This window comes from Aethalodelphis obliquidens, unplaced genomic scaffold (assembly GCF_003676395.1).
Source record: "Aethalodelphis obliquidens isolate GAN/ISIS:26980383/991018 unplaced genomic scaffold, ASM367639v1 scaffold38, whole genome shotgun sequence".
In the NCBI taxonomy this organism is placed as follows: domain Eukaryota; kingdom Metazoa; phylum Chordata; class Mammalia; order Artiodactyla; family Delphinidae; genus Aethalodelphis; species Aethalodelphis obliquidens.
The window spans coordinates 16,726,978-16,740,017 of record NW_020837982.1 but is presented as its reverse complement, the minus strand read 5'-3'; the positions used below and the strand labels follow the sequence as shown (position 1 = coordinate 16,740,017).

General features: G+C 45.0%; 1 protein-coding gene across 2 annotated transcripts; it reads right to left on the bottom strand.

Annotated features, from left to right (window-relative positions):
- Positions 1–802: 802 nt before the first annotated feature.
- Positions 803–12,147, bottom strand: ZNF287 (zinc finger protein 287). 2 transcript variants are annotated; one of them, XM_027131109.1, is made up of 6 exons: positions 11,963–12,147; positions 10,522–11,121; positions 9,751–9,851; positions 7,744–7,870; positions 7,214–7,300; positions 803–2,876 (listed from the first exon to the last, which is right to left on the bottom strand). In XM_027131109.1, the coding sequence occupies exons 2-6, from the start codon at positions 10,922–10,924 to the stop codon at positions 1,312–1,314; spliced, it is 2,283 nt and encodes a 760-aa protein (XP_026986910.1). In that variant the 5' UTR covers positions 10,925–11,121; positions 11,963–12,147; the 3' UTR covers positions 803–1,311. The 2 variants fall into 2 exon arrangements, with proteins under 2 accessions (XP_026986910.1, XP_026986911.1); XM_027131110.1 differs by lacking the exons at positions 9,751–9,851; positions 11,963–12,147 and having other exon boundaries at positions 10,522–10,627.
- Between the last annotated feature and the right edge of the window lie 893 nt (positions 12,148–13,040).

Genomic DNA, 13,040 nt, shown 5'->3' with positions numbered 1-13,040 from the left:
AGCTGCTTTCATTACTTCCTTAAGATAATGGGGCTGCATCTGGCAACCCATTTTAGCAGGTTTCTTAGGTTCATTCCAGGACGTACTGGTTAACATCATGTCCTTGACTTTATCTTTCATTACTTTAGAAAGCTTTCTATTGCTTAAACCAGCTATGGTTTTCGGCATTTAAGCCCTGGAAGAATCCAGTTAGGAAGTTTGGGCCCTGAGCACAGCAGGCACTCAAGAAACGTGTTTCAAAGGAAGAAACAGACTTTCTACAGTTAAGTCACAGGGGAACTTTAAGGTATGAATTTTGGAGTCAGGTGGAAAAAAAAAAAAGTATTCTTGGGCTTCCCTAGTGGCGCAGTGGTTGAGAGTCCACCTGCTGATTCAGGGGACACGGGTTCATGCCCCAGTCCGGGAAGATCCCACATGCCGCGGAGCGGCTGGGCCTGTGAGCCATGGCCGCTGAGCCTGCACGTCCGGAGCCTGTGCTCCACAACGGGAGAGGCCACAGCAGTGAGAGGCCTGCGTACCACACACACACAAAAAAGTATTCTTATTTTTTTCCTTCTGGATGACAGTTGTCAAAAGCTAGTGAAACTAAGTCTAATATGTCTTAAATATTAAGCTTGGGGGTTTAATCTTTGCCTGTAAATTTGTACACATCTAAGGATTATAGACACATTAGCTTCTCCTAACAGATCATCTTTCATTAAGCTTCTCTTTCTTTAATGTTTCAGTATTTAAAGCGTAATTAAACTGTGGTCACATAGAAATTGTTAAGATACTTTCAACTTTGTGTTTTTTTTTTTTTTGCAAACCTACTGGCTCCACATGGCAGTTATGGTATAATAGGAAAAGGGAAATAAAAAGGGGGAAGGGACCTTTACATATTTAAGGCTTCAAAGCTGAGAAGAACTAAAGGCCTGAAAGCAGCTTTTTTTCTGTTACCCCAGGATTACTCTCTGGTGTGAAAGCTCTACTGGATGGAAGCTTTCCCAAGTTACATTCGTAAGGCCTCCTTAAGAAGTACTTGAAACATGGTAAGAGTTGATGAGTTACAGGATTTTGAGTACTCTTACTTTCCTAGGGCTTATTTCTGGAATGAATTAAACGTATCAAATAAAGGTTAAGAAGTGAATGTTTTCTTCTTAAATTTCACAGTACATTTAAATAGGTTATATCCACATCACTAATTCTGATACTTCTGCTGAGTGATAATCTAACCCATATTGCACTTCTCTTGAATAATGTTTCTAACACAGAATACAAAATAGAATTTTAAATGGTTAAGTTTTAAAACCTAAATGAAGTCTCCCATATGCATTAATTACGATGTTTGGCACCTGTATGAACACGCTGATGCTGAATGAGGTTTGTACTCTGGGTGAAGGTTTTACCACATATACGGCATGCATAGGGCTTCTCTCCTGTGTGAATTCTCTGGTGCTGAATAAGGCATGTTCTCTGGCTAAAATCTTTGTCACATTCATTACATTTATAGGGTCTTTCTCCAGTATGAGTTCTCTGATGCTGATTAAGTGATGATGAATAAATAAACGCTTTCCCACATTCATTGCATTTATAGGGTTTCTCTCCGGTATGGATCCTTTGATGCTGAGTAAGATTTGCACCCTGTCTATATGCTTTCCCACATATATTGCATTTAAAGGGTTTTTCTCCATTGTGAATCCTCTGGTGCTGAGTAAGGTGTACACTCTGGCTGAAGGCTTTCCCACACACACTGCACTTATAGGGTTTCTCTCCGGTATGTGTTCTGTGATGTTGGGTAAGGTTTGCACTCTGGCTGAAGGCTTTCCCACATATATTGCATATATAGGATTTCTCTCCAGTGTGAGTGGTCTGATGCTGAATAAGAGTGGAGGAGTGAGCAAAGGCTTTTCCACATTCGTTGCATTTATAACACTTCTCTCCAGAATGAATCCTCTGATGTCGGATAAGGTAAGTGCTCTGACTGAACACTTTCCAACACTCATTGCATTTATATGGTTTCTTTCCTGTGTGTATCTTTTGATGCTGAAGGAGGTGTGTGCTCTGGCTGAACGTTTTCCCACACTCGTTGCATATGTAAGGTTTTTCTCCAGTATGAACTCTCTGGTGATTAATCAGCGATGAACTGTGGCTGAAGGTTTTGCCACACTCCAAGCACTTGTAGGGTTTCTCTCCCGTGTGTGTCCTCTGGTGGATGGTGAGGTGTGCGCGCTGGCTGAAGTCTTTCCCACAGTCGTCGCACTTGTAGGGTTTCTCTCCCGTGTGGATCCGCTGGTGGATGGTGAGGTGTGCGCGTTGGCTGAAGGCTTTCCCGCACTGGTGGCATTCGTAGGGCTTCTCTCCAGTGTGCATCCTCTGATGTGCAATGAGGGATGAGACGTGTCTAAACTCTTTCCCACATTCTTCACATTCATAAGACTTCTCTTTGGCATGGCTACTTTGGTGTTTGATGAGGGATGGGTACTTTCTGAACTTCTTCCCACACACATTACACTTATAAGGCTTCTCTCCGGGGTATATCTTCCTGTGTACAATACCATAAGAGACGTGACTGAAGGTGGCCTTGCTTTCGTCGTACACAGAAGTTTTATCATCTGGTTGGGTATCAAACTGTATCATTAGGTTTGAATGCTTTTCAAAATTACTTCTATATATATCATATTTATAGTCTTCTGCACAATCATCTTCTTCTGAAAGGACTGACTTCAAACTGAAATCTCTCTCATTGGTGGGAATTCTCCTGAAGGCCTCTGTTGCTTGCCCCTCCAATCTGTCATCATAGTCATAGGGTTCTTCCAGCTTGATGGTCTTGGTTCCATCCTTTGTGAGTTTAGAAACATTTTCCACCGAAGTACACTCTTGGGCTTCTGTTTCCCATTCTGAAATTTAAAAAGTACATAAAAAGTCTTCCTCTATTTGGAGAAAGGAAACTGCCAAAGCAGAAACAAAATAATGAACATAAATAAAATGCCTAAAAAGACTATGGCTCTGACAACCTCATAACATGGTCCTTAATGCTTGGGAAAGGAGAATAAGAGGGCAGGAAACAGGAGTAAATTGTTGAAGAAGGAGAGGCTCCTCCCTATTCAACACGAGTGTGGAGTTAATAGAATAGGTTAGGTCAGGCAACAGAGCTAAGAAGTAAAAACAGACGATAAACTGTGGGACAACCTGGGATGAATTTTATTACACAAACATTTATAATCATATAAGCTGTAATTTACATAATGGGTCATAAAGCAGGCTGACTGTCACCACTCCTTCCAATCTACCCTGCACACTGTACGTAATATTCTGGAGGCAGTTTCATGGTGTGTGTTCCGTGTTTTAATACGTCTAGTAACTCTTACAGCCTGAAGCCATGGTTCTCAGGGGTACAATCCCCAGACCAGTGGCGTGAGCATCACTGTCACCTGAAATATGTCAAGTGACTGGGCCCCTCCCAGACATACTGAGTCAGAAAATGGGGGTGGGGCTGAGCCCTCCAGGAGGTTTGAATCACACTGAAGTTTCAGGATCAGCGGCTTAAAGGACAAAAGTTAAAGAAAGAAAAGTTAAAATACCTCCACTCAGTACTGAGACCCCAAATAATCTATCCTTTTCTACTGTACTCCCTCCTCTATCACAACTCATATTCAGCTTAAAGTTCAAAGTTATCCACATAACTTAGAACTATGTCCTTATAATCTTCTAAAGGTGCCACTAATTCCAGACTCCAGGCTTCTCTTATGACACCTTCTCCACCTACTGAAAAAGATGCTTATGGCCCAGCTCATGTTTCTCTCCTCCTTCTTAGAATCCTAAAGTACAGATTAGGTTGCATCATATGAAACTGCCTTTTTTGTAGGTCAATCTGGCTGAATATCACCAGTTTCATATGGTCCAACCTAATAAAATATTGGGCCCATGGCAGAACTTGGCTTTATATTATTATTTCACAGTTTGGTGTGTTTCTTGTATTTCCAACTCAGATGCAAACTCTGGAAATGGCTTATGCTTCTTTTACATTTCCTTCAGAAAAGCACACATTTTTAAACCAGTCAGTTTACTGGTAATTCAGAAATTAAGATCATTAACCAGGGCTTAAATATGTGTATATAACTAACTGGAAAGGACCGATTAGAAGTGTTAAATATCAAACGGTGGTGTAATATTTCTAGCAGAAGAGATCAGTGTTGACCAGGTAATGAAGCAACACTTTTAGCGCAGATCTGGTTTGGGCTGAACCTGAAAGAATGGCTGGGTCCTGTATGATGTAAAGACCATAAAGTTCTGAGACAAGAACGGCCATCGAAAGCCAACACTACTGCTCGATTTGTGAATCATCAAAGTTTCCATTCCCTCATGTATGACTGATGAGATGCCCTAACCAAAGGTTCAACTTATACGTCTCTGACCTGATAAGAAAGTGAAATCCTCAAAGCCAAAAATCAAGTGAGAGCAGGAAGACCAGAAGTCAGAAAAAGTTGAAGCTGGCTTCCTGAGACACTCCTCCATCCTGCTGATGACCTTCAGCTTCCCCTTGAGGGTGCAAGGGGCTCAGGGGCCAGAAGACAAAGCCTGCAGCCAACCTGGGGCAGCTGGCAGGAGTCTGCACACTCTGTGCTACACCCTGTATAAGGACAGGCTAGAAAAACAAACAAAACCCAAACACCTCACCTCTACAGAAGGAAAAGAGGACCTTGCCTTTCTCAGTTTTGTGCTCTTTGGTGGGAGCAAAATCTCCCCCCAAAATACATAATCATAAACTGCCCCTCTTGTGGGTTTACAGCCTTAATTCAACCTGAACCACCAAAAAACCTCAAGTGGTCCCAGATGGGCAGCACCTCCCAGAAGATGGTCCTGACTCCAGCAAAGGCCTAGCTCCATCTTGCCATGGGTTTTCTCAGTGTTGAGAGTGTGCTGAACTCTCTCCCTAAAGAATTCACTGTATATTTTGGGTCATTCTGCCAACTAAAGCAAATAGGCCATAAATTATGAGAAGAACTAGCTTTTCAAGTAGTAGGACCCTCAAAATACCAGATGGCCAGATAAAGTTAACTTTTTAAAAAAGTTAAGCAATTCACTCTAAAGTAGAGTATTATATTGTCATTATTGTTTAATTTGCTGTTAATGCTAGATTCCAGCATCAATACTGGTAGACATACTAGAAGGCAGCGGCTGAAATTAAAAAAAACAAAAAAAAGGGAATAGGAAAGCAAAATGCAAAAGAGTACAGTGTACTTCTTTTGTATACAAAAGGAGAGATAAGACTATATTTATGATTTATCTCTTCAAAGAGAAAGACAGGAAGGATAAACGAGAGATAAGTGAGCCCTGTAACCTACAGGAAGTGGACGGGAACAGGGCAGAAGGGATGGGAGTGTACACCTTTCTATAGTTTTGACTTTTGAACTGCGTTAATGTTTTTACATACTCAAAAATGTAAAATTAAATAAAGAAACAAGAAAATACTAAACTTGAATACAAATGTAATCAAACAAGTTTAACTGTGTATCAAACTGTTAAGATAACCAGAAAGGAAGAATTCAAGTTAACTTTGAACCCAGTATCCTCTATATCTTTAGTGGAATATATTCTAAGGACATGAAGGAATTTTGAACGTTACCTGAGCAGTCTGTTATCTGAGAGATAATGATATACTTCTGAAACCATTTTTGTGTGATTATATGACAGAGCAAATGAGCAGATATACTGATATTGGGAACCAGATGACTCATTCTGTGGGAAAGGAAGTAGAAAACAGATATGGGGAGGTACAAGATAGACTGCCCTTGTGGTGCTAGATTTGAATTCAAGTCACCAGTATGAACTCAGGATTCAAAAACCTACAAACAGGGCTTCCCTGGTGGCGCAGTGGTTGGGAGTCCGCCTGCCGATGCAGGGGACATGGGTTTGTGCCCCGGTCCGGGAAGGTCCCACATGCCACGGAGCGGCTGGGCCCGTGAGCCATGGCTGCTGAGCCTGTGCATCCGGAGCCTGTGCTCCGCAATGGGAGAGGCCACAACATTGAGAGGCCCACGTACCACAGGAAAAAAAAAAAAAAAAACCCCCCAAAAAACCCTACAAACACACACACACACACACTTCACAGCTCTATCTACTGAACAGATCTAGAAGCAATGGTACCCAGAGTAGTGAGCGCACTCACTGCCCAGATCCTGGCTGCTCATCACTAATCCCCACTAAGATGAACCACTGTTGCTTAGAGAAATTCCAGGTCTAAGGTAGGCATGAAGTGAGCCCACAGACCATTCTCTGCCAGAAAGCAAGGAAATGCTCAAAGACTAATGGGGACGTCTCAGAAGGACTTGATCTGAAAGGCTCCCATCGCTGAAATTTGGGACAACTGAGCAACAAAAACAAATACCCCCCCCCACCACTGGAATTAACGGACTAACAATACACTGAATTTTTAAAAATTCCACTAGTCCATAGTGACATATACACATAAAAACGGGGTGGGAGGGATAGGTATTCCTTACAGATTAATCATTTAGAAGAGATGGTGGAATTAGAAAATCACCATTTTGCAACCAGCAATGTAATAAAGCAAGGATCCACAGCGGATGCTAAGAACCTTCACTGGAAGGTCATCAGGGAATAGAACAGTCACGTGACCTGTAGGTGTCGAGCCACAGGTGACAACACAGATGCAGGAACCAGGTGAATGCGGCAAACAGGTGGGGACTTCTGTCTGCATAGATCTGGCTTTATATATTTTTACAATTTTTGATCTTGCAAACATGTTATCTTTTTCAATAATTAGAACATAAAAAAGAAAGGAATGAGGAGAGTGGAGGCAGGGGGCTACAGGGTTTTGTCAATAAACAGAATAAAAGAAACTCAAAAAGAAGTTGAGAAGGTTTGAAATTTAAGATTTTAGGGGACATTCATGCATGTTTAAAAATAGAGGGAGGAAACACACGGAAAGCCCCAGACAAAACTCTAACGGAGGGAACCCAGGGGTCATGGAGAAGCACAAAATAAGAGGGGGGTTGGGGGGGGGGTTGGCAGCATGTAAAAATGACATCTGGAAAATCTCTTCCGAAGACGGCCTCTGTAAGGAAGCAACGCCAAGCAGCCCAGTGTTCTCAACAGGCTGGGATGTCTTTGTGCCAAGTGACTTGGCCACATGCGAAAACACATCTCACCATACTTAGGATAGTACAGGCTCTTAAGCACAAAGAATCTCATCGGCTGGTGGTTCTCTCACCTGGACTAGGGCCTTCTAAAATTTCTTTTATCACCATCCATGGTTCTTCCAATATGGGAATCACGGTTGGTCTGTACACTGTAAGTCCTGTTCAGGAGGAACAAAGTGAGTTTTACCCTGGAGATAAACAGTTGTTCAAGTTTTCCTACCTGACTTCTTACTCACGAGGACAGATCTCTACAGGAAAAGAATGGTTCACGGACATGACCTCATGAATGAGGTCACTGTCCTTTTCGGAGCTGGGACAAAAATTTCCTGCACGCTGGAGGATGCACGCCTAGAGATCACGGGGAAGGAGGCACTGGGCAGGGTGCGGCGTTGGGTGGTGGCCCTGGGAGGCTGTGCGTCGTACCTTCTGATGACCTTTCACTTAGAAACCTTTCATTTGGGAAAAGGGAGCAGAACTTTGCCATTTCTGTGCCTGAACGGACAAGCACGCTCACCTCTAGGCCCGACCATTTTTAACAGCTGAGGGGAGAAAGACTCGGGTGTATATGCAGGGAGGAGGACCGGGCGCGGACGACGCTCACCCAGAGAAACCATGTTCCAGTAGTTCTGCAGCGTCACCGTCTTGTACAATTCCTTCTGCACAGGACGCATGAGCTCCCAGTCCTCCCGGGTGATGTCCACGGCCACATCTGTGAATGTCATGGATTCCTGAAACATCAAACGTGACTTAACTTGGTTCAGGAACTAGTAGGAAGGGGACAGTGACAGCACAGGTGTGTGTGTGGTGGGGAAACCAGAGTCTTGAGCGCTGGTAGGACCCTAAAAATTACCTAGTCAATACCTTTACCCAATGTATGGATAAGCAGACCTGAATGGCCTGAGGGGAAGTCTGAAAACAAAGTAGAATACATCAGTTTCAGTGCATGCGTTGGTGGCTCCAACTTAAAGAATAAAAGGATTTAAACATTGATGACACAGAGAGAATGGTTTGACTTTCAAGAATTGCCTTACAAATAAATTAAATGTGTTACAGTTTGACATTTTAAGATATTTTCTGTGCTCTATGATGGAATGCAGAGCCCTTCCTTCTTCCCTCCTATCTATCTATCTATCTATCTCTCTATCTCTCTATCTCTCTACTTTTGGCTGTGCTGGGTCTTAGTTGTGGCATGCAGATCTTTCGTTGCAGTGCATGGGCTCTTCGTTGTGGCGTGCGGGCTTCTCTCTAGTTGTGGCACACGGACTCAGTAGTTGTGACATGTGGACTCTCTGGTTGTGGTGTTTGGGCTCCAGAGCGCGTGGGCTCTGTAGTTGCGATATGTGGGCTTAGCTGCCCCACAGCATGTGGGATCTTAGTTCCCCAACCAGGGATGGAAACCGTGTCCCCTGCATTGGAAGGCAGATTCTTATCCACTGGACCACCAGGGAAGTCCCTCTTCTTCCTTTCTAAAATAAAACTGGTACCAATAACCACACTGAACTACTGTACCTGTAGATACATTTCACAGTCTGGTAAAGTTAGCATCCCTCTGCTCTTCCTTCGTTTAAAAAAAAAAATTCTTGCTTACTCCCACATGTTTTTCAAATAAACTCTGTAAGTTTCTTTAAAAAATTGTACTGGGATTTTTCAAATCACATGTAAGTGTATAATTTAGGGAGAGCTGGTAGTCTTACAGTATTCAAGGCTTCTTTCATGTCTACAGAATAACACAGGACTGCAAAGCTTATACTATGCTTAGTCGTAGTTATTTTAAATGTGGGGGTAATACTGTGAATGGAACCTTTTATTTCATTTTAGCATCTATCTGATTTTTATGTATATTTAAGAAAGTGATTAATTTTTATATGCCATTTTCTGTCGTGGTCACTTTACTCAAATTCTCTATTATTGTTTCTAACAGTTTTTCCCTTGATTTTCTTAGGTTTTTTTGTAAACATTCATATTATCTACAAATAATAATTTACTCTGGTTACCAATTTCAGACCATGTATATTTTACAGTGTAATTTACAGTAAACCTTTCTCTTAAGATGGCCTGAGCTGCTGTTCCTTAAAATAACACAGACTCGTAATAAACATCAAACAATACATGGCCTTTAATTATTTGTTAACAAAGAAAAATAATAACTATTGTCTAATCTTCCTGTGATCTTCTTGATCCCTTACTGTAATCCAGGCTAACAGGTCTCATAATATTTAATTGTCACAATCTAAGAGGAATATTCATTAGAGCTTAGTAACTCAGGCTATGAGTGGTTAAGTGTCTTGCCCCAAATCACAGGTTCAGTGGCAGAACCAGGAAGCAAATCTAGATCCATGTGGCTGTGGAGGTGAATCCCTTAACCTCTATGCACTACCACTGCTTTAAAGTAAAAAAGTGAGGAAAGGGATATCACGGGAAGCAATGGATCCCATTTCCTATACAAGGCATTCACCTACCTTAACAGGCCACGGTGACTTAAGGAGAAAACCTGAGGCTTAGGTCCTTCATAGGACTTCTGGGGTCACAGAAGGTAGAGGGCCAGGTTAGAAAATGTCCTCACACACTAGGAAGGCATTTTAAAATCACAGAAGAAACTGACACTCACTTTGGTCACGAAGTCATTGAGCCACCCTGCCTGGAAAGCTTGTCTTCCTTTGGGGTCTTCCTCTGGGGTCTCCTGGGAAAGGGTGGAGCTCTGAGGAACAGCTAGCGAAGAGAAAGAGACCGTGGTGGAGATCAGCCCTGTTTGAATAGCCTAGGAAACTCTTCACCAATAGAAGCCTACATTTTCTTAAAGCGAGGAATCAGAAGGAAACCAAAAACAAAGCCCCTGCTTCACAGAACCAGAGAGAAGGGGCAATGACTTATCCTGAAACTTGTCCTGTTTTTGAGCAGGCTTCAAAAACGAAGTCTGCTCTGGGATGCTTCAGAATATGTACCAAATTCAGAGTTTTCTACTAAACCCTTGCGTGATAGAAATTTTGTGAGCTGTCTTTTTACTTAGTAAAGAAATATTCTCTGGACACTTCTCTACATATTTGGAAGTATGTTACCATAAAACCCAATTCACAAAGCAAATGATTTATTGGTAGAATGGTTCAAACCTCTGCAGGGAAACTTCCTGAGGGCGCACATAGGGGTAATTTGGTTGTGTCTGGCCACTGTTTATGATACGTCCTCTGGGTTTACAGAACGTGTGTTGGGTTCCGAGCAGTTGGAAGAGGAATGCCAGGTGGGACAGGGCTCAGTGAAGTCTGTTCTCACTCACTCCCTGACCTCCGTTTTTCTAATCACCTCAAAGGGCTGCTCTCTGACGTGATGGCTGTCTTCTCGGACCACCCAGGACTCCTCCTCTCTCTGCCCGTACAAGTCTTACCTTCTTCCTCTAGAATCTGAGTCAAATCCTCCACCAGAGTCACCACTTCCTCGCTGCTCTTCGGGTACTGGGACTTCACCCAAGTCCTAACCTCCCCAGGCAGGATGCTCAGGAATTGCTCCAGGACCAGCAGCTCCAGGATTTGTTCCTTTGAGTGAATCTCGGGTCTCAGCCACTTAAGGCAGAGCTCTCGGAGCTGATTCAATGCCTTTCGAGGACCAGCCAGGTCTGGGTATGGAAAATTCCTAAAATTCTGCCGACAGGTCTCAGTGTCACGCAGGAGTCTTGAGGCGAGCGTTTCCTTCTCAGCACTGCGGGGTCCACTCTGAGCCTTGTCCGGCTTCCACATTAGAAGGACTTGGGCACGTGACGAACTGGTCGTCCTCTTGCTCGGGGAGAACATGGCTACACACAGGAGAGTCAACCCGGCAACAGCCTTTATTTCTCCAGGAGTGAGCCGAATGCTTGAAGTCGCATGCTAGAACCACAAAGGCATTTACCAAGGGCTGCTGCGGCCAGGGGCAGGACAGAGGCAAGGTAGAGTTAGCAGTCTTCCTTACAAACTCTGAGCCCAGAACTTGTAGGGATGGCTAAGAGACCCTGAAACACAAGAACAGACACAAGGTCAAGTATTCCTGGTGGGCTCTGCCATACGCACAAACAGTAATAGGCAGGCGACCCACAGTGTACAAATAAACACTGAGAGTCTACCGTACTCTACCTCCCTGATATCCTTAAGACTTGTAAAATAGATGCAACGTGCCCTGGGCACGGGTTGGGGCTGCCATAAAAGGCTGGTGATAGAAGCAAAGCAAAAAGACAGATCAAACTTCTAACTTGTTGAAACAAACATTTTTTACAGAAAAACAAAAGCTTCAGTATTATAGTCACTGATGGTACAGAAGCTGTAATGACTGAAGTGCCTCTAAAAAATAGCAAATCTGTTATTTAGAAAAAACTGGGAGGAGAACTTCTCCTTAAAGAGCTCAAGGTTCCCAAGGGAACGGTCAGGGAAAAAGGGCGAGCCGTTTACCCGCTCTGCGTATCAATGCCAGACTGTTCCAGCCCTGCACTACCAGAGGGCTGGGCACGGGAAAGAAGCAGACTGGTGTAACCTGAAGCCCGTGAAGAGCTTCTACAGGACACAATTCCTAAGGAATACATTTGAAACCAGGATTCCCGCAGAAAACCTCACTGCAGGCCTGACCTGGAGGAGAACCGACACCACTTGTCCACGGGCTCCAGCTCTGAGCCCCCTCAACCCGTCGTGTCCCCCAAAGCCGGCTGCGCACCAGGCCTACAGGGCAGAGGCACTCCTCGCCTCCCCACCCCCGCGAGGTCCCCCTAACTCCGCAGTCTGAGGCTCGCGGGCCGCTGCGCGGGGACTGCTCTGCAGCCCCTGCCCCGCAGCCCCGACCCCGCAGGCCGCCCGCATCCTGACCTGTGGCCGGACCGGGGACGCGCAGCCGAGCGGCCCGAAAACCCCCGGGCAACAATGGCGGCGGGCGCGGCGCCTGCGTGGCGGGCTCGGTCCCGCGCTGCAGAGGGGCCTCGGCCCCGCCGCGTCCGTCCCGTAGAGAACGGCGCCTCGGCTGGAGCCGCCCGTGCAGCCGGTCCTGGGAAGCCCGGCCCGGAACCCACCGCGCCCCGACTCCACTCTGACCTCGCCTCGGCGCCACTGCGCATGTGCGCAGGAAGGACGCCGCGCACCCTCGGAGCCAATCGGAAGCCGCGCCCGGCCCTCCCTGCCAGACCTGCGGACCCTGGACCCGTCTCCATGGCAACCTCCTCCGCCCATTGCCGGGACTTGCTTGTTAGTCGCAGAGGTTCTGAGGGAACCTTAAAGTTTGCCTGAGCAGAGTCAGGTCTGGTAGACGACTGGGAGGGAGGTCGGGGAGCTACAGCATCTGGGGGAAGGGAATGCGGATTGGGCGGGGGGCGGTTGGAGCCCCGCGCTAATCAACCAGAGAAAACCTGGTGGCAGAGTTCACGGAGGAAGGATGGACAGGGAAGATGTGGGTCTTAAGGCAGAAAGACCCGAAGTGCTGGTTTGGGGTTTACTGCTCATAACCATTCACTCGTAAAGGCTCCGAGTCCCTCCGCAGGAATCTGATTCTGAGACTCTCAGATCGGAAAAAAGAACAACATCCAGCGTCACGTTGTTTATGAAAGACTCACAGCATAAAATGCTTGAAAATAAAAGGATAGAAAAACATTCAGGGGGTCCCATTATCTAATGCTGTGTTGGCAAACCAACGTTAGATAATGTTGGCAAAACTCTTTAATGGAGTTAAAGAACAAGCATTTTATTATGCTCCTGGATTCTGTGGGTCAGGAATCTGGAAGGGGAACAGTGGGTGTGGCTTTTCTCTGCTCAACTGTGTCTGGAACCTCAGTTGAGATGATTTGATGGCCGGGAGGGTCCACTTCCAAGATGTCTTCTTTACTCACATGCCTCCTCTTCTGGCTGAGATGACTCAAAGATGAGCTCAGCCTGGATATGACCAGAGTGCCTATAT